This window comes from Psammomys obesus, unplaced genomic scaffold (assembly GCF_907164565.1).
Source record: "Psammomys obesus unplaced genomic scaffold, mPsaObe1.curated_primary_1811, whole genome shotgun sequence".
NCBI lineage: Eukaryota > Metazoa > Chordata > Mammalia > Rodentia > Muridae > Psammomys > Psammomys obesus.
The window spans coordinates 29,106,768-29,128,841 of record NW_026596079.1 but is presented as its reverse complement, the minus strand read 5'-3'; the positions used below and the strand labels follow the sequence as shown (position 1 = coordinate 29,128,841).

General features: G+C 35.4%; 1 protein-coding gene across 1 annotated transcript in view; it reads right to left on the bottom strand.

The window, feature by feature from the left end:
* The window catches only part of Csmd3 (CUB and Sushi multiple domains 3), a gene marked incomplete at its 5' end in the record, with an annotated part of 1,006,505 nt that overhangs the window by 339,956 nt on the left and 644,475 nt on the right, over positions 1–22,074 (bottom strand). The window contains 3 exons of the mRNA XM_055626685.1: positions 8,138–8,340; positions 9,916–10,042; positions 15,772–15,963. Coding sequence (XP_055482660.1) covers positions 8,138–8,340; positions 9,916–10,042; positions 15,772–15,963 — 522 coding nt within the window. The remainder of the gene's footprint in view (positions 1–8,137; positions 8,341–9,915; positions 10,043–15,771; positions 15,964–22,074) is intronic.

The window sequence follows — 22,074 nt, the reverse complement described above, 5'->3', positions numbered from 1 at the left end:
TACACTAGAAGTGTTGTTCACTTGGGTTTGGAAAACGACTGAGAATTTACTGATTTTGAATATGAGCATAAGTTTTTCAAAAATATGCACGTGTTTCCAAAAACAAAGGGCAGAAATTAGACTGTATGCTCTCTTTACAGAGTACTGCAGACAGACAGAATATATAAATAAATAGTGAGGGCATGAAGCTGGTAGGTGGCTTGAGCACTTTGATGGCTAATATTTGGTGTCACCTTGATGCACATGAGAAGAGGACACCACAGTGGAAGAATTGACCCATCAGACTATCCTGTGTACATGTCTCTGGGCCATCTTAGTGATGGCTAATTAATGTAGTAGGCCTCAGAGCACTGTGGCTAGTAGCATCCCTAGGCACATGGGCCTCTCTGTACAGGAAAGATAGCAGAACAAGCCACGGGTAGCAAGGTAATAAGTGGCATTCCTCCACGGTTGTTCTCTGTTTCTTGACTTTCCTTTGTCTTGACTTTCCTCGATGTCACCTGCAAGCTTTTCATGGTTCAAACATGTCACAGAGTTTGGAATTTGTCAATTTTTTTTTAATCACAGAAACAGCAAGAAAACTAGAACAGCTCCATAATATTGAGGTTTTACGTTTAATGCCAGCATTTTCACTTAAAACTGAACCCAAAGCTTTAAATGCTTTTAAACAGTAAAGTGATATGCAGTTTTTGCTTCTGACAGCCAGCCTGGCAGAAGTGTGAGGAAAAATATGGAGGGATAATGAAGTGAGTGTCTGGCTGACTGTTACCCAGTGCATCAAACAATATTGAGGACAGGAACAAAGGCAGTGGTGTCATGCCGTCCTTTAAGGCTGTCAGATATCAACCTATCCTAGTGAAGCTATTTATTTCTTTGAGAATTTTCAACAGCAGAAGTTATGAGCCTTAGTGTCTTGTATTACCCAGCAGGTACTGATTCTTAATGGAGAGGTCAAAGAGTGAAGAGCAGAGAAAACACTCTGTCAAAATCAACTATTATGTGGGCAAGTGACAGCATGATACCTCCCTGTAGAACTGAAGTGGAACAAGACAGGCAGATTACAAATTTAAGTAGGGGATATAGAAGCTGACCGCTGAGAAACCAGGACAGGGCTTAGGACAGCATGAAGATGCAGTGTCAAACTTAAGTAGCTCTGATTAAGCAAAAGTGCTTGGCACATTATAACATCGAGAGGCAAAGTGACAGAATTTACAAAGCATGAACAGGTCATACAGTAGCAGTTGTGCGGCTGTGGATGGCGGCTTGGTGAAGACTATAAAGTTGCTATGCAACCTATATTACAGTAAATTCACATTATATTGGGTTTGGTGACATGAATTTCACTAGTTTCTTTTGTAAAAGACACTTGCATTTTCTGTATCTCATCATTTTCTTACAGATTAGTTTGTCTTTCAATAAACAACAGTGATTGTTTTAATGAGCAAAAAAAAATAGAAACTGATTGGCAAGGGTACATAAAGAATACACAAAAGATAAGACAAAGAATCAGAGACCCATATATTTTAATTTATATGATCATATAGTTCAAATTTTTAAAATTATGTAATTGAATATATTATACTAAATATCTGACTTTTATTCTAATCCATCATCCCATTTCTCACTAATTCTTCTATGTGGGTGAATCTATTTCTAGTCCAGATGTTGGAGGTAGGAAGACACATACCTTTGATTCAGAATTTAAAGCCAGAAGGCACACATCTTTCATTTGAATCTTGAGGTGGGATGATATAGCTTTAATATGAGCCATACCTTTGTAAGTCTATATAAGGACATAGAAAAAGGACGGTTTTGCTCTTTGACTGTTTGCCCTTGCCTTCCTAGCACACCTATTCCTCCACTGACATTTGAACCTACATCTTCTTTTTTTCTTTATTAATTACACTTTACTCACTTCGTATCCCCCCCCCCCTGTGGTTCCCTCCTCCACCCATCCCAATCCCTCCCTTCCTCCACCCTCTGCCTGCATGTCCCTCCCCAAGTCCACTGATAGGGGAGGACTTCTTTTCCTTCCTTCTGATCCTAGTCAATTAGGTCTCATCAAGAGTGGCTGCATTGTCTTCTTCTGTGGCCTGGTAATGCTGCTTCCCCCTCAGGGGGAGGAAATTAAAGAGTAGGCCAATCAGTTCATGTCAGAGACAGTCCCTGTTCCTATTACAATGGAACCCACTTGGATACTGAACTGCCATGGGCTACATCTGTGCAGGGATGTTAGGTTATTTCCATGCATTGTCCTTGGTTGGAATAGCAGTCTCAGGAAAGACCCCTGTGCTCAGATTTTTTTGTGGAACCTACATCTTTGGGATTCCAGTGTAGACAAAAAACCAGCTGCCAACAAGCAGCCTTGTGGGACTGAGTGACTACCAGATATATGTACGTTCTCTGTTTCTTTTTTTACATAAATAATACCTTAAATGTATACAAAAATTGTTAGAATTCTGTAACCTTACTATCTTTAACATCTCAGTGGTTCCCTTCTATACTATTATTATCATTATAACTGTAAAAGTTTTAAATATTTTGGTAAAATTTATCAGATAAATACTGTATTTTTAAGATTTATTTACTTTTATTATGTATGCAATGATCTTTCTGCATGTGTGCCTGCATGCCAGAAGAGAGCATCAGATCTCTCAATATAGGTGTTTATGAGCCACCATGTGGTGGCTGGGAATTGTCTTCCTTAATAAGCTAATGGTATACAAATGAAAGCTGGGAGGCTATATCTAAAATGCAGACAAAACTATCAATCAACAGCCACAGAACTCTTCTTTTGTAAATTTAGGTCCTATGTAACAAGTACACGGAAATCACTTCTGTTCAACACATTTAACTTTTTATTTAAACTCATAAAGAACCCAAAGTAGGAAAAAAATGGATGATCAATAAAAACCTGACTAAAATATGACAATGAATTATTATTTTCTAGACTTTCCTGGTTTATATTTATTAACAAAAATGTTATGAATGTCTATCTGTACAATTAAAAAGTTTGTTGGGTATGGTCAGTAAATTACATTATTGCTCCTAACAAAATCTGTTTAATGAGATATTTTGTTAAACCAAAGAATTCATATTGCCTTTGTCACTGCAAAAAATCATAATTAAAAGCTCTCTAGAAAAGTTTTATATGAAAAACATGACAACCAAGGCAAGATTAGTGGACATTTTATCAAAGAGGGAATATTAATGCTAAATTTGGTTGAATATATCAGAAGCAACATTTAAAGAGAAGGAAGAAACCAGAGGCAACAGCCTCTGTAATGTGTGTGTGTGTGTGTGTGTGTGTGTGTGTGTATGTGTGTGTGTGTATGTGAGAGAGAAAGAGAGACAGACAGACAGAGAAAGAAAGTACAAGCATGTGAGTCTATATAATATCTTTGTGTAGATTTAATTGAATGAAGGAAAGATAAGTTTGTAGACTAATAATGGGATTAATGTACTTAATATGTTAACAAAGTATGTCAACTGACTCTATTAGAATGAATATATGTGCAGAATAAATGAATTTTGAGGAATGAGGAATTTAGTGGGCTCTGGAGTCGTCAACTGTGATCTGCAGGCTAACTTTGTCCCACGCTAGTAGATGATTTGCGGGTAGTTCATTCACATCCCCTCTAATACCATTGGAAAAATACATGCTACTTTCTACAGTTCCTTGTAACTACTTCCATTAGAAAATTAGGCTTTTTGCTTCAAGGGTGTGTTTGTCAACTTGAGTCAAGGTATGGTCTTTTGAAAAGAAGAAACCTTAACTGAGAAAATGCCTCCATAGGATTGGCCTGTTGTCGTGTCTGTAGGGCATTTCATGGATTTGTGTTTAATATGGGATTGACCAGCACATTGTGGATGGGGCCACCACTGAGGAGGTGCTCTAGGAGTGTATGAAAAGTCAGGATGAGCAAGATATAAGGGGAAAGCCAGTAAGCCATGCTCCTCCTTGGTCTCTGCTTCAGCTCCTGCCTCCAAAGATCTGGCCTACTGAGAAACTGCCACGACTGGTTTCAAAGATGGGGTACGCCCTCAGAGTTATAAGCTGAAATAAACCTTTTCCTCCTCAATTTGCTTTTCGACTTGGTATTTTTTTTTTCCAATAGAAAGCCTAACTAAAACACATGGTAAAATTGTTAGACCTAGAGGCAAATATCCTTTTCCAACATGCAAGCTGACTCTCTCCCCCTTCACTTCATTCCTTTTCACTGTTTAAATTGTCTACAACACCTTTCTTTGAGAACAAAATAACCTTTGATGGAGTGTTTGGTCAGATGACAAATTGACTAAGTTGTAGATCTATATTGCAATTAAAAATGTATGGTTAACTTTTCATTTTTCCTCTAACAGACTAATGTATATATCAGCAATAATGTATATATAATATATGCAATAATGACAAAATGATAACTGTTAAACATTTTCTATTTACTAAGCCTGATATTCATCCGCTTTCAGCACACATGGACCATTTTCTAGATATCAGCAAGTTATATAACTGTTAATAAAGCAATTGACTTTCTGACTTTTGTGTACTTATCCATGAAATGGACACTTGGAGATATATATATATATATATATATATATATATATATATACATATAATATTCAAAATTATTATATATTATATTCAATATTATATATATTATATTCAAAATCTCATTCAATATTGACTTAAATATATATATTTATATTTAAATATATATTTATTTATATATTTATAAATATATATTTATAGATATATATTTATAAATATATATTTAATATTTATATATATATAAATATATATATAAATATATATATTTAAGTCAATATTGAATGAGATTTTGAATATAAATGAAAAGTATGGTTCTTGGAATTAATCAAGACTGCATGCACTAAAATAGTAATAATTATTATGTTTTTACTTTAGAAACTCTCTAAACAGGTGCATTACAAAATGTGTTCAGGATAGTAACTTGCTTTAATTAATGATATTGATAACAAATTTATGCTTTGAGTGACATTAATAAGTCCATTGGAAGATTCAAGCGATAGTGTACATTTCTAATCATCTAATATAAAGGCAGATTCATTCAAATCTTGTTATGACAGATAATGTTTCTACAATTTTAACATGAACTACAAAAACAGCCAAGATAAAAATAAGCCACTAATTTTACAAACAGAAGTTTAATAAAAACAATCCCCAGGAAAGAATGCAAAAACTAGAAATACTTTAAAGTCAGTTACTCATGTATCTAAGCACATTTTACCTGAGTATATACACAACCCCATCACAGTAGCCATTTAAGACACTAATTCTGTATTACTAATACAGAGAAATCAAAATGTTGTCAAATTCCCATTAGAAAGAATAGGAGTTGAACACTTCTCTGGCATCTTACTCATGCTTTAAAACATTTAATATATAAAAAGAAAAACAAATAAAATGAGATTGAATGATAGCGTAAATGAAAACAATAAACAAAGCCACAAAACTGCTAATGATTAGAATGTTCTCATAAAGTTGGAAGCTCACTATTTTACTGAGGCCACAGTATATATGTAGTCATGACTGTCCTTTTCTTTGAATGCTCATACTTATACAAAAATATTCTTATAATAAATGATAAAATTCTCAGATATGGTCATAGCAGCTTTATTTGTAATAGCCAGAACCTGGAAGCAACCCAGATGTCCCTCAATGGAGGAATGGATACAGAAATTGTGGTACATTTATACAATGGAATACTACTGAGCAATTAAAAACAAGGAAATCATGAAATTTGCAGCCAAATGGTGGGATCTAGAAAAGATCATCCTGAGTGAGGTATCCCAGAAGCAGAAAGACCACATGGTATATACTCACTTATAAGTGGATACCAGACCTATAAGACAGGATAAACATACTAAAATCTATACACCTAATGAAGCTAAGCAAGGAGGACCTGGGGTAAGAGGATCAATCCTCACTTAGAAAGACAAATGGGATGGACATTGGAAGTAGGAGAAAATAAGAAACAGGACAGGATCCTACCATAGGGGGCCTCTGAAAGACTCTACCTAGCAGTATATCAAAGCAGATGCTGAGACTCATAACCAAACCTTGTGCAGGGAATCATCTGAAAGAAGGGGGAGTTAGTATGATCTGGAGAGAACAGGGGCTCCACAAGAAACAAATATATCTATCTGAGCACAGGGGTCTTTTCTGAGACTGATTCTCCAACCAAAAACCATGCATAGACATAATCTAGAACCCGTGCTCAGATGGAGCCCAAGGCAGCTCAGCATCCAAGTGGATTACCCTAGTAAGGGGAACAGGAATTGTCTCTGACATGAACTCAATAGCTGGCTCTTTGACCTCCTCACCCCCAAGGAAAGAGCATCCTTGCTAGGCCATAGAGGAGACATTGCAGCCAGTCCTGAAAAGACCTAATAAATTAAGGTCAGATGGAAGGGGAGGAGGACCTCTTCTCTCAGTGGACTTAGAGAGGGGCAGGGAGGAGATGAGGGAGGGAGAGTGAGATAGGGAGGGAATGAGGGAGGGGGCTATAGCTGGGATACAAAGTAAATAAACTGTAATTAATATAAAAAAATAAAGAAGCTAATCAAGAAGGAGGACTCTGAGTAAGATGCTCAATCCCCATTCAGAAAGGCAAAGATGATGGACAATCCAGGAGAGAGAAAACAGGGAACAGGACAGAAGCCTATCACAGAGGGCTTCTGAAAGGCTCTAGCCTGCAGGGTATCAAAGCAGATGCTGAGACTCATAGCCAAACTTTGGGCAGAGAACAAGGAATCTTATGAAAGAAGTGGGAAATAGTACGACCTGGAGAGGACAGGAGCTCCACAAGGAGAGCAACAGAACCAAAAAATTTGAGACTGATACTCCAGCCAAGGACCACTCATGGAGACGACCTGGAACCCCTTCACAGAGGTAGCCCATGGAAGTTCAGTTTCCAAGTGGGTTCCATAGTAATGGGGACAGGGACTGTCTCTGGCATGAACTGATTGGCCTGCTCTTTGATCACCTCCCCTTGAGGGGGGAGTAGTCTTACCAGGCCACAGAAGAAGACAATGCAGCCACTCCTGATGAGACCTGATAGACTAGGATGAGAGGGAAGGGAAGGAGGACCTCCTCTATCAGTGGACTGGGAGAGGGACACAGGTGGGGAAGAGGGAGGAAGGTTGGATTGGGAGAGGAGAAGGGAGGGAGCTAAAGGGGGATACAAAGTGAATAAACTGTAATTCATAAAAATAAAAATAATGTTAAAAATAAAAATAAAATATGTAATAAAGTTTATAAAGTATATTACATTATATATTTTCTTATCTACTATACATTAATAATTATATTGATTGTATAGTAATTCATAATTTTATGTTATTTTATATTAGCATTATATAATTACTACATATTATGTTATATATTAACAACGTATAATTGAATTACTATTATAGTATAGTATTCTTTTATGAATTCATTTTATGTTATATAAAATAAATCAAAATTCTTTATTTTCTATTAAATAACACACTTTGAAATATTATGATGTTATGGTATCCCAGACTGAGCATACCTAATTTGAATAAGCATAAAGTGTCAAGTGAGGAAAATCACACACCTGATCTCCTCCAATCAGGCACAGTGAAAATGCAGGTGCACAAATAGTTATATGATAATATGTTCAATCCACATTTCTAAGGTGTATGTGAAACATAAATGAATTTTTTATTCAGGCTGTTGTCTGATTCCTAAAATATCTCACTAGGCTAATTTAAATATCCACGGACTCTTAAAAATTCTGAATCTGAAATACTTCTGGTCCCAAGCATTTTTGAATGAGGCATTCCCAACACATACAAGATTTTGTGATATGATTATTTCTTCAGTTAAATTATTTTAACACCATTATTTTTTAAGGATTAATGCTTAAGTAATGGGAAAGAGTTGATAATGAATACACACTGTTAAACTGTAGTTGTTTTCCAAAGTATATTTGTTTCACTTGCTGTGAAATAAGACCAGAACTAATAGTTAAGATAAATAATACTAAAAAATAGAATGTATAAGAGTATATCTTTATGGATTAATTATAAAACATTTCTTTTTGCATTTAGAAATCAAGCAGAAAGAGCTTACTTGAAAACTGAATTGCGAATCCAGATTTGCTGATGTAAAAGTCCGTGTCAAACTGGATAGTGACTATGTTGAGGGTGCTGTGAATTCCGTCAGGAATAAGAGACCCACTAACTTCCTTTAAGAGCATCTCATTTTCAGGTGGACCATCCCACACTCGAAGTATGTCATGTGATGCTTCTGTATCGAAAGCAAGAAACTGTAGGCTGTGGGAGAACCATACATCTTTGGTTATTTTAAATATTGAAGAGAACCATTTTAACAAAATATAGAGCAAACATGCATTGTTGCTTTGACTCTCTGCAACTCTTTTCTAAGATTAAAGTATAACTGTGTAAATGGCAATTATCACCAAATAATGCAGAATATACTTCCTTAAAATAGCATTAAATACACTACTTCAACATTATTGCAAATTACAGAAATCTTAAATACTCACTGTTTTCAATGCTCATAAATTTTAACTGTCATAACAAAACTATAAAGGACATCGTATGTGCCAGTTACTTCGAAAATACATTACTAATACTCTTTTTAATCATTATAATGACCATATGGAGTAGGAACAATTTTAATATCAATTTTGTAGATGTTGTGAATGGAGTTTAGATATAATCAAATAATTGCTGAAAAAGTTCCTTTGTCACTCATTAAATTTAATCATCTCACTTCACAATATATGCTTTTACCACTGTATCCTATCAAAGCTAGTCTATTCTATGCCTAACCTGTACAAAACTTTTATTAGTTATTTTTTTACCATTGTGAAACTTAGCTAGACTCTTTTTATATGTTTTATGATTGATTTATGAATGATTACAGCTTTCAATCTTGGTTATATATTAACAATAAAAGTTGTTTGTTAATTAAAATATACAAGTCTTGATGAATTAAAATTTTATCTAATAATATTAATATTTAAATAAATAAAACTTAAATAAATAAAACTTAGATCCACCATAGCATATTCTGAGTTCTTTGTTTTGCCTTCCAAAGGCAATGCAGCGGGTCATACTGAATTCATTGAGGTTCAGCATCTTGAAACCTATCTGAATTTCATTTACATCAAATAGCAAATATTTCTTGCTAGTTTAAAGTTAGCGTTACTTTTAATGTCATTGTGGGTTCTACTGGAGTAACTATTTCATATGTCAAGGACGTGTGGTTCAGTTGTTAATATTTACTCAGTTGAAGTCCTAAAAGCAAAACTGGAACAGGAGCTTGTGAAAGCTGTGAAACCTGCCATGTGAATTTAGGAGGCAACAGTTTAGAATTTATCAGGCTGCTGAGACATGAAGAAGTGTGAACTTCCTATCAAAACTCAGCAGGAAAGAGAAATCAAACATAGTTAAAGAGTCAGAAAGCACACTCTTCAGAAATGTGCCCAAGACCAGGAAGACAAGAACTGTCCAGCACGATGCACTCATGTTTCTTTCTCACATTAGTGAGGTTGCACAGGTTTGTATACTCATCAAAATGATGGATTCAGCGTCCTAGGCCACTGAGAATTCAAAGAGCACAGATCAGAAGGAGCCCCAAAACATTGTCAACCCTGGTGCCCTATTCATCCACGGAAGCTTCTTGCAGGAGTTACAGAGTTATTCTGGCAGTCAAAGAATCAGTAATGTAAGCCAAAGATATTATTCTTATTTAAGCATGTGAATAACTTGTTTTCCTTTACGAAGGCTAAGCATACTGAAAATTAATAAGACTTATCAATATTTATAGAGCTGCTGATCAGGAAAATCCTTAGTATTTTGAAGAAAGTGAAATTGAGTTACCTTACGATGTTTCCTGGATCTACCTCAATCATCCACATGCAGCGAAGGTTATTATCATATGGAAAGGGGTAGCCAGGGGACAAGATCCTTCCTGATGATTCTCCTTTAAAACGACCACCACATTCAGCTGGTGAAATATAGCAATATTACAAGTCAAAACTTCATAACAATCTTTTCACGGCAATCTACAGACTTCTTGAAAATATATGTATGTTCACATTAAGAAAAATAAAAATTCAGCCTCAATCTTTTTGAAAGAAAGGGTTTAAATAAAATTTCTTAAAGATTTAATTAAAACGAGAATATGAGTATAATAAAATAATATATTCTCTTTCCATTAGATCACATAAAAGACTAAAATCAAACCAAATTGTTGAATAAGTAAAAGAACACATTCAAAATCTCTGAACTTGACTTCAACCCATTTCAAGATGTTTTGTTACATAATGATTATGTTTTAAGAGAAGCAGATGGCAAGTTGCTCAGTGCTAGTGCATGCTGGGGTGAATAATTCATCTTGCACCCCCACCTCTGAGAAAAACTCCTTCCCTCAGGCATCTAAGCTCCAGAGTCCTTTTCTCCACTTCAAACCATTCTGAACCACTTCCTTTTTTAGTCTCTCAGAACTCAAAGTAGCATTTTCATTAGATATTTTACTTCAGTGAAATGTAACATAGTTTGATTAAATGTGGCCTCTAATTTTCATAAGTGCTGAACATAATCTAATTAACATTTTATCTTTTGAGATTCCTTCTCTGTTTTGTAGTATTTAACACTACTGGGATGTCTGAAATGAGTTTACACTTGTAAAGCAACAACTCATGAAGAACTTTCTGTACTGAAGAAAACAGTAAGAACATTATAAACTGTTGAATACTTTATTGATCCAAGTTTGAATCACAGAGACATGGAAACCCTTAGCAATGAATTGTGTGCTGAAGAGTTCTAAAAATTATTTTTCTTCACCTACCTAAATAAATACAAAAACATATTTACTTAAGTATCTGAAGGAATATTTATATTTATTTTCTTCTCTTTGAACTGTAAAATATACAAATTAAAATTGCCTGTGTTTATCATTATTACTGTCATTTAAAAATAATCAAAATTAGAAAGTTTTATCTCTGGTGACAACAGATTGTAACATCTTCAGTTTATAATTTCTATATATGCAGTTTTTTTCATAGATTTAGATATTATCTTATAATATTCTAATTATTTATTTAATTAAAATGTCAACTGGGCTATAGCAGTTAGTTATTTAGTAGATATAAATGCAGCTTTAAAGTGGTTAACTTCTTGAGTTCTTTATATATTCTATTAGCCCTTTGTTGGATGTAAGATTGGTAAAGATCTTTTCCCAGTCTGTGGACTGCCATTTCGTTCTTTTGATAGTATTCTTTGCTTTACAGAAGTTTTTCAGCTTCAAGAGATCCCATTTATTTATTGTAGATCTTAGAGGCTGTTGCTGTTCTGCTCAGGAGGTTGTTTCTTGTGCCAATGAGTTCAAGGCTCCTCAAGACCCACTCTTGAGCATGTACCCAAAAGAAGCACCTATACAACAAGGACATTTGCTCAGTCACGCTCATAGCAGCTCTCTTCGTAATAGCCAGAAAGTGGAAATAACACAGATGTCCTTCAACTGAAAAATTACTAAAGAAACTGCGGTATTTTTACACAATGGAATACTACTCAGCCATTTAAAACAAGGAAATCATAGAATTTTCTGGCTAATGGATGGAGCTAGACAAGATCATCATGAGTGAGGTAACACAGACCCAGAAAGACACACATGAATATGTTCAGTTACAAGTGGATTTTAGTCATATAATACAGGGCAGACATATCACAATATACAGACCCCAGTAAGATAAGCCCAATGGGCGTCTTAGGTTTCATATGGATCCACTAGTTAGGGGAATGGGGAATATCTCTGACATGGACCATGTTCCCTGCTTTTTGATCACTTTCCCCTGATGGGACTTTTCTACCAGGCCACAGGGAAGGGACACAAACTAAGTCTCCTGTGAATAGATGACCTGGAGTGTCTGGGTAGGGGGCTCCCCTTTTCTGAGGAATAGGGGAGAAGGCATGCAGGAGCCAGAGTGGGACTGGGAGGAGAGGAGGGAGGGGTCTGACAGAGGTATAAATTGAGTTAATTAATAATTAAAAAGTGGTTAACATTTACAATTGCTTTACTTGAGTAACCGGTATACCTGAAATTACTCATTCAGATGGGCCTCATCCCATCAGTTGAAAGTCCTAAAGAGAAAAAACATTTTCCAGGAAAACAAAGATATTTTCCCTCAAAACCAGAGCTTTAATACCTGTATCAATTTGAAATCTGTTGTTCCACCGGTGGATTTTGGACTTGCTCGTCCATACAAGTTCATGAGTTAATTTCTAAAAGTAAACATGTATCTTTAGTGAGGGATGGAGGGATTCTATGGGCTTTGCTGCTTTGTTATATTGGCCAGTACACTCCAGAGGTCTAGAAATTATCATTTTGCAGCAACTTTACTATAGGCTATGTTTATGTAAAAGAGTACTAAAACTAAGATGTGTCACTCTCTTAGTTTGCTTTGGATGACTGTGATACACTGACCTACGTGTGAAGGAAAGAGTTAATTTGGCTTATGCTTTCCCATCAAATGTCATAGTATATGATTCATGGAAGTTAGGACAAAAACCCAAGCAGGAGCTTGGAGACAGGATCTGAGGCAGAAATGAATGAAGAATGCTGCTGACAGACTTGTTCCTTATGGCTTGCTCAGCTATCTTTAATATGTACCTCAGGACCCCTTGCTGAGACATGGTACTGCCCTCCTTAGTCTGAGACCTCCCCTTTCAATAATTAATCATGAAAATGCTCCTCCTGATGCCTACAGGCCAGTCTGATAAAAGTAGATCTTCAAGTAAAGTTTCTTCTTCCCAGGTCATTCTAGTCTATGTCAAGTTTGGGAACACTAACCAGAACTGCCACTACCACTCTTGTCTCTTTCTTAAAATGAAACATTTGGATAACCTAAAACAATAAGTAGTTGTACGTAATATACCGTAAGTAGTGAACATTTCCTTTCTTCTTATTGATTTATTACTATTATAGACATATATTACTTTGAAAATAGTAATAATATTTTATTTATCCAATTTAACTTTTTTTCTTTTTGAAATGTATTTGTTTTTTTTTTTTATTACAGTTTATTCACTTTGTATCCAAGCTGTAGTCCCCTCCCTCATTCCCTCCCAATTTCACCATTCCTCCATTATCTCTTCCCATGCCCCTCTCCAAGTTCACTGATAGGAGAGATCCTCCTTCCCCTCCCTCTGACCCTAGCTTATCAGGTCTCATCAGGACTGGCTGCATTATCTTGCTCTGTGGCCTGGCAAGGATGCTACCCTATTCAGGAGAGGTGATCAAAGAGCCAGCCAATTTAACTTTAAGGTGGTTATTGTGTCTTGACTTTTTTTAAATTAAGTTGTTATTTTTTTACATTAATTACATTTTATTTGTTTTGTATCCCAGCTATAGCCTTCTCCCTCATTCCCTCCCAATCCCACCCTTCCTCTCTCATATCCTCCCTGCCCCTCCCTTAGTCCACTGATAGAGGAGGTCCTCATCCCCTTCCATCTGACCCTAGCTTATCAGGTATCTTCAGGACTGGCTGCAATGTCCTCCTCTGTGGCCTAGCATTGCTGCTCCTACCTCAGGGTGGGGATGGGGGGTCAAAGAGCTAGCCACTGAGTTCATGTCAGAGACAGTCCCTGTTCCCCTTACTTTAACTACACTTTTCTTTTTTTTTTGAAACAGTGTTTCTCTATGTAGCCTTGGCTGTCCCAGACTCACTTCACATGATGTCCTGTAACTCACAGAGATCCACCTGCCTCTGCCTCCCTCAGTGAGGGTGTTTACAGGCATGCATTAAGATGCCTGGCTAAATACATTATTCTACATTTTTATTTTTAATTTTTTTAAAAAGTATCATTTTGTGCTTTAGTCTGAAATGTGAATGTGCTATTCTGCTGTGACTTAACATGTAGGTTCACATTGTTAAAACACAAGTTTCAAAAATAAAGATAAAAATTAAGGTGGAATAAAGGATTTTAGAGTAACAACCATCTACAGTGATACATAACTTTTTGTTTGATGTAGTGTACTAGTTTCAGAAAAATAATTCCCTAGGCAATACCAAAATAATTATGCAAAAATATTCATATTTGACAAAGACCAAACATAGTCATAATAGATATTTAGTCAATAGAAGAAAAATTTAGATCAGGTGATAGAGGTATTAGTCATTAGTGAGAAGTGTGTTGCCATGGACATGCTCAGCATAAATCATTATGTATTCCTCTGTTTATAGTTGTTTAACTTGATCATCTGTCATTGAAAGTTTATATTTCTCATAAAATTATCAAGTCATAACACTGGCTTGGAAATTAAAGGCATTAATTTGTTGTGAGAACAATTAAAATCTTCTCATTTCAGAGCAGGTATCTTTCCATTTGATTAAAATCATTTTAGAAGACAGTTTCTTATTAGGTCAATAAACTCCATAAATATGTGAATTTAATTTTAGGTACAGTATGGAAATAAATATTAATGAGTTTTTAGTTTTGTGATGTTTAAAGCCTTCAATGTTATTTTTTCTGAATGTATTTCATTTTTATACAGTCAGTGGTTTGTTTCTTAAAGCCCATGCAGTTGGTCTGATTGTTGGTCATATTGCTCAGTTTTCAAGCTTTTGATGATTAACATTGATTTTTGTATTGGATATTATAGTTCCATAATCTACCCAAAATTCTTATGCACTCTGACAGTAAAGGACTGTGATTATAGTCCTTTTATATAAAAATTTATATAAAAATAATTTATATAAATGATTTATATAAAAATTGTCTCCTTAGGATGAAATATTTTAATTAACAATGATAGGTTACAAAAGTATATCTAAATTATTGTACTTTAAAAAGATTAAAAATGCATGGAGTTTTGTGCATTTATACTAAACCTCAGTAAAGCTGCGTTTGAAATGTACTCATTAACTTTTTGTCACATTGGCAAGACACAATGATTTTGTCTCTTAAAAATGCAGTCAGGGATGGTTTGGGAATCATTGTGTTTCTGTGCCTTACTGCAGTTTTAGGATTTTGTTGCAGTGTTGTCTTCTTTTGTTATCCGGTTATTTCAAATGAAACCTTTTTGATCGTTTGAACCAAAAAAAAAAAAAGACCAAGATGAATAATAAGGATATTTATGGATATTTGGATATCCACCCTCCCAATCTCTATGCTAATTTGTTATCTGCCTTATAATACAAATGAAGGACTATTAAAGCAACACTAAATGGAAATGTAATGATCATTTTAGCTATGATTTTCATAGGCCTTTTCATACCACAATATATTCTCATGTTGTCGTACTTTACAAAACATATTTTCTAATATTTTTAAAAGGCTTATACACATAAAAAGCTTTAAAGCTTTTAAATTTACTGAGAATAATTTGTTTTTACATTCATTTTGATTCAGAAATATTCTTTGATTATTTTAAATCAAACCAAAGCTGATTGATGCAACTGAATAAAATGCTCATGATAAAAACATAACATTCTTGCAGTGAGTTAATTTTTTTTAAAGCAGAAATAAAATAACTTCACATAGACCATTGTAACTCACCAAAGTAAATACATTGGCCAGATTAAGAGAATACTGTTCTTTTCTTGGGTGGATTAAAGTTCTTTAATTTACGAGTCGTAGGTGGAAGGAACTACTTGAAACATGGGTGATTTATGTAGCTGTGCATTGAAATTATCCCATAGACATACTTCATAAAAATCTGATAAAGCATCCTACCAATGCAGGAAGGCAGAGGGTAGTCCCAGGCCCTTCTCTCCCCAGTCATGCACTTGAGAAGGCTGCTTCCATGGAGAGTGTAGCCTGGATTGCATCCATAGATTATGGTGCTGCCAGCAAAGTGGCCTTGGTCACTGATCTTGTATCCAAACTGTGGAATGCCTGGGTCTTCACAATGCGAAAGTTCAAAACCTAAGAGAACAATATAAATTGCTTAAAGAAAATATTTGGGAACATAATTTGTGACTATAAAAATTGCTTTTTTTCATTTATCCCTACTTTAATTATTCCTACCATATCAAGCATTACTTACATTTAATTATCACAGAAAGCTTTTTCTAGACCATAATTTTTGTGGTACTTTAAAAATTTATCAATGGTAAAGCTTTTATCTTTCTGTAATGGCAAATAGTATTAAATTCCTAGTTGCTTCAAAAGTGTTATTGTTAATATCGGGCTAATTAATTCATTATTATGATATAAGAAGTCTGGATTTTTGAATGAGAAATGTCCCCCAGTGGTTCATGTATTTGCACACTTGCTCTCCAGTTGATGGTACTGTTTGGGGAGGTACAAACATACTGGTTGAAGTGCATCGCTGGGCATAGACTTTCAAGTTTTATAGTCCCTCCTCCCTTCCTTTTTCTCAAGAAATATGACCGGCTAGCTTATATGTCCTGCTCTTTCCCCTTCATGAATAAACTCTACCCTTCTGGAAATACAAGCCAAAATGAATCCTTTGGTTCCTCAAGTTACTTTTCCTCATGGTGTCTTGTCACAGCCATGGAAAGTAAGAAAAATAAAAGTAAAATAGAAAGCATGCCTTTTTGTCTTGGCACAAACCATCCAGGATACATGGAATATGCAGAGTCTGAAACCATAACTACCTGTGCTCTGTCCTACTACAATGGAGTTTCCACAAGGTCTACTGGCAAATTTGACGTTTTCCATAATATATTTGCCACATGATTATCAGGAAAGGGGAACAAATAAATAAAATTGGAAAAATTCTGACCTATTTATGGCATTTCCCAATTTTCCACTTCCTTATTTCATGAATAATCCTCCCCATGAGCTAGCTTGGCCACAATCTTACTTATAAAAGATTGTAAGCTTGTGAGATATGGGCGTCCATTCCAGAATCCTGCATACCTGCTATGATGTGCAGTTTTATTTTGTTTTATAATAAACCTTCCTTTCAGTTCATTATTGTGTCTTAATTCTTTCTCTGTGGATAATAAAAATAAAACTTGTGTCAGGTTTGTAATCTAGACAAGTTCAGAACTACCTACTTACTAAGAATGAAAGGAGACTGGTTGGCAAAGGAACTGATCATGTGACTAAAGTTTCTGAAAATTTAACAGCTGCAGCCTCTTGCATGCAAAGAGATGTAGGTTGAACTGAGAGTCTATGTAGTTACTACTGGACAATGATGCCCTCAGTCAGGCTTACACAATGAAATTTCTATCAAAATACCATGCAGAGCGGTTCTAAGCACTTCCATGTTGTTGAGTGAAAGCACTTGCTAGATGGGTTGTGGGACAGCAGTTGCTCCAGCTGCTCCATGCTTCTGGACCTCATGAATCTGCCTTTTGTTTATAATACTGAATGCCCTAAATTATGAATCAGTAAATGAAAGTAGATATATTCCAGACAACTTAAGGCAATGTTTTAAATTATTGAATAACAGTAAGGGATTACAGGAATTTCCTGTTTTACCAGCCGTCAGAAATGTAACATAGATTGGATCAACAGTGTCATATCATTAATCTACACTATTGAACTTCAGTATTTTATCTGATATCTAACATTAATTTAATATTTCTAGTTGAGTATCAGACTATATATATATAACATTTGGATACATATATATGTATATATATATATATATATATATATATGTTGTTTAGCTCCAAGTAATAAATTATTCCTATAATTGATGCAGATTCAGATAACACGAAGGACCAAGAGCCATAGCATGTCCCTCTCTCTCTCTCTTTATTGAATTTTTTTGGTTGGAACAATTATAAAACTTTATTATTTTAATTTTTATATATTTATTATAATTTATTCACTTTGTATCCCAGCTGTAACCTCCTCCCTCATCTCCTCCCCGTCCCGCCCTCCTTCTTTCTTCTCTTTCTATGGCCGTCCACTAGTCCACGGATAGGGATAGGGGAGGTTCCCCTTTCCTTCTATCTGAACCTAGCCTATCAGGTATCATCAGGACTGGCTGCTTTATCTTCCTCTACGGCCTGGTAAGGCTCCCCCTCCCCAAGGGGAGGTGGTGAAAGAGCCAGCCACTAAGTTCATGTCAGAGACAGTCCCTGTTCCTCTTACTAGGGAGGCCACTTGGATACTGAGCTGCCATGGGCTACAGCTGAGCAGGGGTTTTAGGTTATCTCCATGCATGGTCCTTGGTTGGAGTGTCAGTCTCTTCAAAAAAACATTGGGCCCAGATTTTTTGGTTCTGTTGGTCTCCTTGTGGAGCTCCTTTCCCCTCTGAGACCTAGCATTTTTTAATTTAAATTTTATTTTTATTAATTACAGCTTATTCACTTTGTATCCCAGCTGTAGCCACCTCTGCCATCCCTTCCCAAACTCACCCTCCCTTCCTTTTCTTCTCTTGTGCCCCTCTCCCAGTCCAATGATAGGGGAGGTCCTCCTCCCCTTCCATTTGATCCTAATCTATCAGGTCTCATCAGGACTGGCTTCTTTGTCTTCCTCTGTGGGCTGGTAATGCTGCTTCCCCCTCAGGTGGAAGTGATCAAAGAGCTGACCTAGCATTTCTTAGGGAACAAAAATTGTTCTCTTCTCTTTTAAGCCATACGAAGATTTTATACATTTTGAATTCATATACAAACTTTTTATTAGTTTATTTACTTCTCTATTGTCTAGTACTTTTTTATAGTGCCTACACAGGACAAGTCTTGCATACATAACATGTCCAATAATGTTCATGAATAAGGATTTGGAAAAAAAGTTACTTTCAGGAAAACAAGTTAAAGTCATGCTAACAGCTTCAAAGTAAATTTTGAGATTAAATTTAAAAATAAAAGCTTCAAAATTCCCTGTAGGAATTCATTTACGATAGTCCCATTTGGTTGAATAGGTGAGAATCTTCAAGGGGAATCATAGAAGAGGACAGCGGTCATTGCAGCAGGTATAATTAAATCCACCACATACAGTCAAGAAAATGAGTATTTCAAAGAAAAGATGCTGCAGTAGCAAAAACCAAATTTCATGGACACTTTGCTTTGCTCTCATCTGCATATTTAATAGCATATTTAAAATATTTCTGATCAAAATTAGCAATTTTGTATTTCTCCTACTAGAGTCGTCTGTCTGGGATCTAATATACAGCCCTTTTGAGTTTTATGATATATTTCTTTTCAAATCAAAATGTAAATCAAGCTCTGTTTTCGATTTATTATCAAACTCATTTTCCCTTAATGTGAACATTCTGTGAATGTGAATGTGAATTGCTGGTGATGACACAAAATGGAGATATTCTTGTAAATGAAGATACTTTATAAAGCATTTCTTTATGGAGAAAAGAGCACACAGACAATACTGTGTAAGCTACAGAGTACAACATAATTTAGTTCAATTTGGCAGACTCATTGTTGCTCTTTCATAAAGATTCAGAAATGTCTTAATTTTACAAAACCGTCCAGCTGCCAGTCTTCTCAATGACAGCTCAAACACTTGAAACTGACAATAAAATAAAGACTTGAATGAAGCATCAAATATGCGACCAATATTTACCACAACTAGAGGAATTTAATACTGTGATGAAATCAAAATTTATAGAGCACAAAATGAACTCAAAATCGACAGTGTCTAGATGCTTCAGATTTTCTGTATAACTTAAGCTGAGAACTCATTTTATCATGTAAGAGATCTTTATTTCTGATTTATTTTACTGTATTTTAAATTTAAATTTTAATTTTTTTTCACAATTTATTCATTATATATCCCAATTGAAGACCCCTCCATCAACTCCCTACAATCCTACCCTCCCTCCTCTTCTTCCCTATCCCCTTCCCCTAGTCCACTAAAAGGGGGAAGGTTCTCCACTCTTGCTATCTGTCCATAGCTTGTTAAGTCTCATCAGGACTGCCTGGATCCTCTTCCTCCTTATCCTGATAAGGCTGCATCATCAGGGACAAGTGATGAGAGAACAGTCAACTGAGTTCATGATAGAGGCAGACCCTGTCCTCCTCATTCAGAGATCCACGTAGAGACTGAGCTGCCAATCAGCCACATCTGAACAAGGGCCTAGGTCCTCTCCACACATTATTTATTTAAAACTGATAAAATTTTATAAAAATTACCTAATAAATTCAATCACTGCTACCATATTTTAACATTATACTTCATTTCCTTCAGTTCAACATTCATATTAATACCCTATTAACTGTTTTTTTTCACTGTATATAGTTTAAGAAAGCAACCAACTGGCTCACCCAGCTGTGTTGCCTGTGAACCACAAGCACAAACAGCATCTCATTAGAGCCCCAAGGGTGGAGTAGTGGCAAGCATATCTTGGTGGTTAGCAACAGCTCTCTTGATGGATTTAAGATCCATCCAAAAAGAGGAAAACTATGTCTGCTACTAGAAATCTAACCAGTCATACAGGGCTAGTGAAGTCCCCCTGGATACATGTATAAATACAAACTCCGAATATCATGGAAGGGATGGGACTGTTGGATCCCGAAGTTTGTTTTGAGATTGTATCTCCTAATAATGTTAGAAATTACCTCTACTGAGTCTCACCAAGATGACTGTATACATGTCAGATGTGGACAACAACAGAATTTTAACACTGGCAGGGAAAGGTCTCAATCCTTCACAGGGAACTAGAGACAGTGAAAGAATGTCGAGATTGAGGAAATCATCTTTCCCAGAGAACACACCAGTTGTTTATTCAGTTACTTATTGAATATATAATGGTTATTCTTAAACATGAACATATAAGAAACATTATACATACAGCAGTTTATATTTAAGAATATATATGTATATGCATGTATACTTGTAACAATAAATAATAAAAACAGATCCCATGAATTTGAAAGGGAAGAAAGGGTTTATGAACATATGAGAGGGTTTAGAGGGAACAAAGGGAATGGGTACATTATATGTTATAAATAAAAATATAAAAAGGTGCATGAAAAAATTAAATAAAAATTAAAAATTTTATAATTTGTTATAATTGCTCTTTAGGCTACTGTTCTTGAAAATAGTCTTGTTTTAGAATTCTTTAATGTATTTATTTACTTTTTCAAATGTAAATTTTTACATTTAAATTTAAAATTTAATTTTGACAGTTCTAGGGATATTTATATGAAAAATAATAGTAATATTAATCAATTTTCATTCAGAAAGGCAAACGAGATGGACATCTGAAGAGGAAGAAAACAGGAACAGGACAGGAGATTACCACAGAGGGCCTTCAAATGACTCTGCCCAGTAGGGTATCAAAGCAGATGCTGAGACTCATAGCCAAAATTTGTGCAGAGTGCAGGAAATCTTATGAAAAAGAAGATGGAGATGAAAGACCTGTAGGGGACAAGAGGTTAACAAGGAGAGCAACAGAACCAAAATATCTGGGCAAAGGGATCTTTTCTGAGACTTATACTCCAACCAAGGACTATGCATGGAGATAATCTAGAACCCCTGCACAGATATAGCCAATGGCAGCTCAGTCTCCGAGTGGGTGTCCTAGTAAGGGGAACAGAGACTGTCTCTGGTATGAACTCAGTGGCTAGCTCTTTGATCATCTCTCCCTGAGGGAGAAGCAGCCTTACCAAGCCACAGAGGAAGACAATGCAGACAATCTTGATGAAACCTGATAGGCTAGGGTCAGATAGAAGGTGAGGAGGACCTCTCCTATCAGTGGCTTTGGAGAGGATCATGGGAGGAGATGAGGTTGGGAGGGAGGGATTGGCAGGTAATGAGGGAGGGAGCTACAGCTGGGATACAAAGTGAATAAACTGCAATTAATAATAAAATAAGTAAATTTGAAAAAAATTATTCTGCTACTGAGCTACTAATCCACTTATAGTGCAGTTTATATTTTAATAAGAAATGTGTGAAATTTTCTCCCTTATAATTATTCAAGAGTAAATACTTCTAATCCATACATAAGAACGGTGATACTTTTATTTATAACAGACAAAATAAAAAGTGAAAAGGGGATAAGGAGGGAATCTTGAAGAACAATATGACATTCTACTTTAGCACTAAGTAGTATATATATATATATATATATATATATATATATATATATATATATAT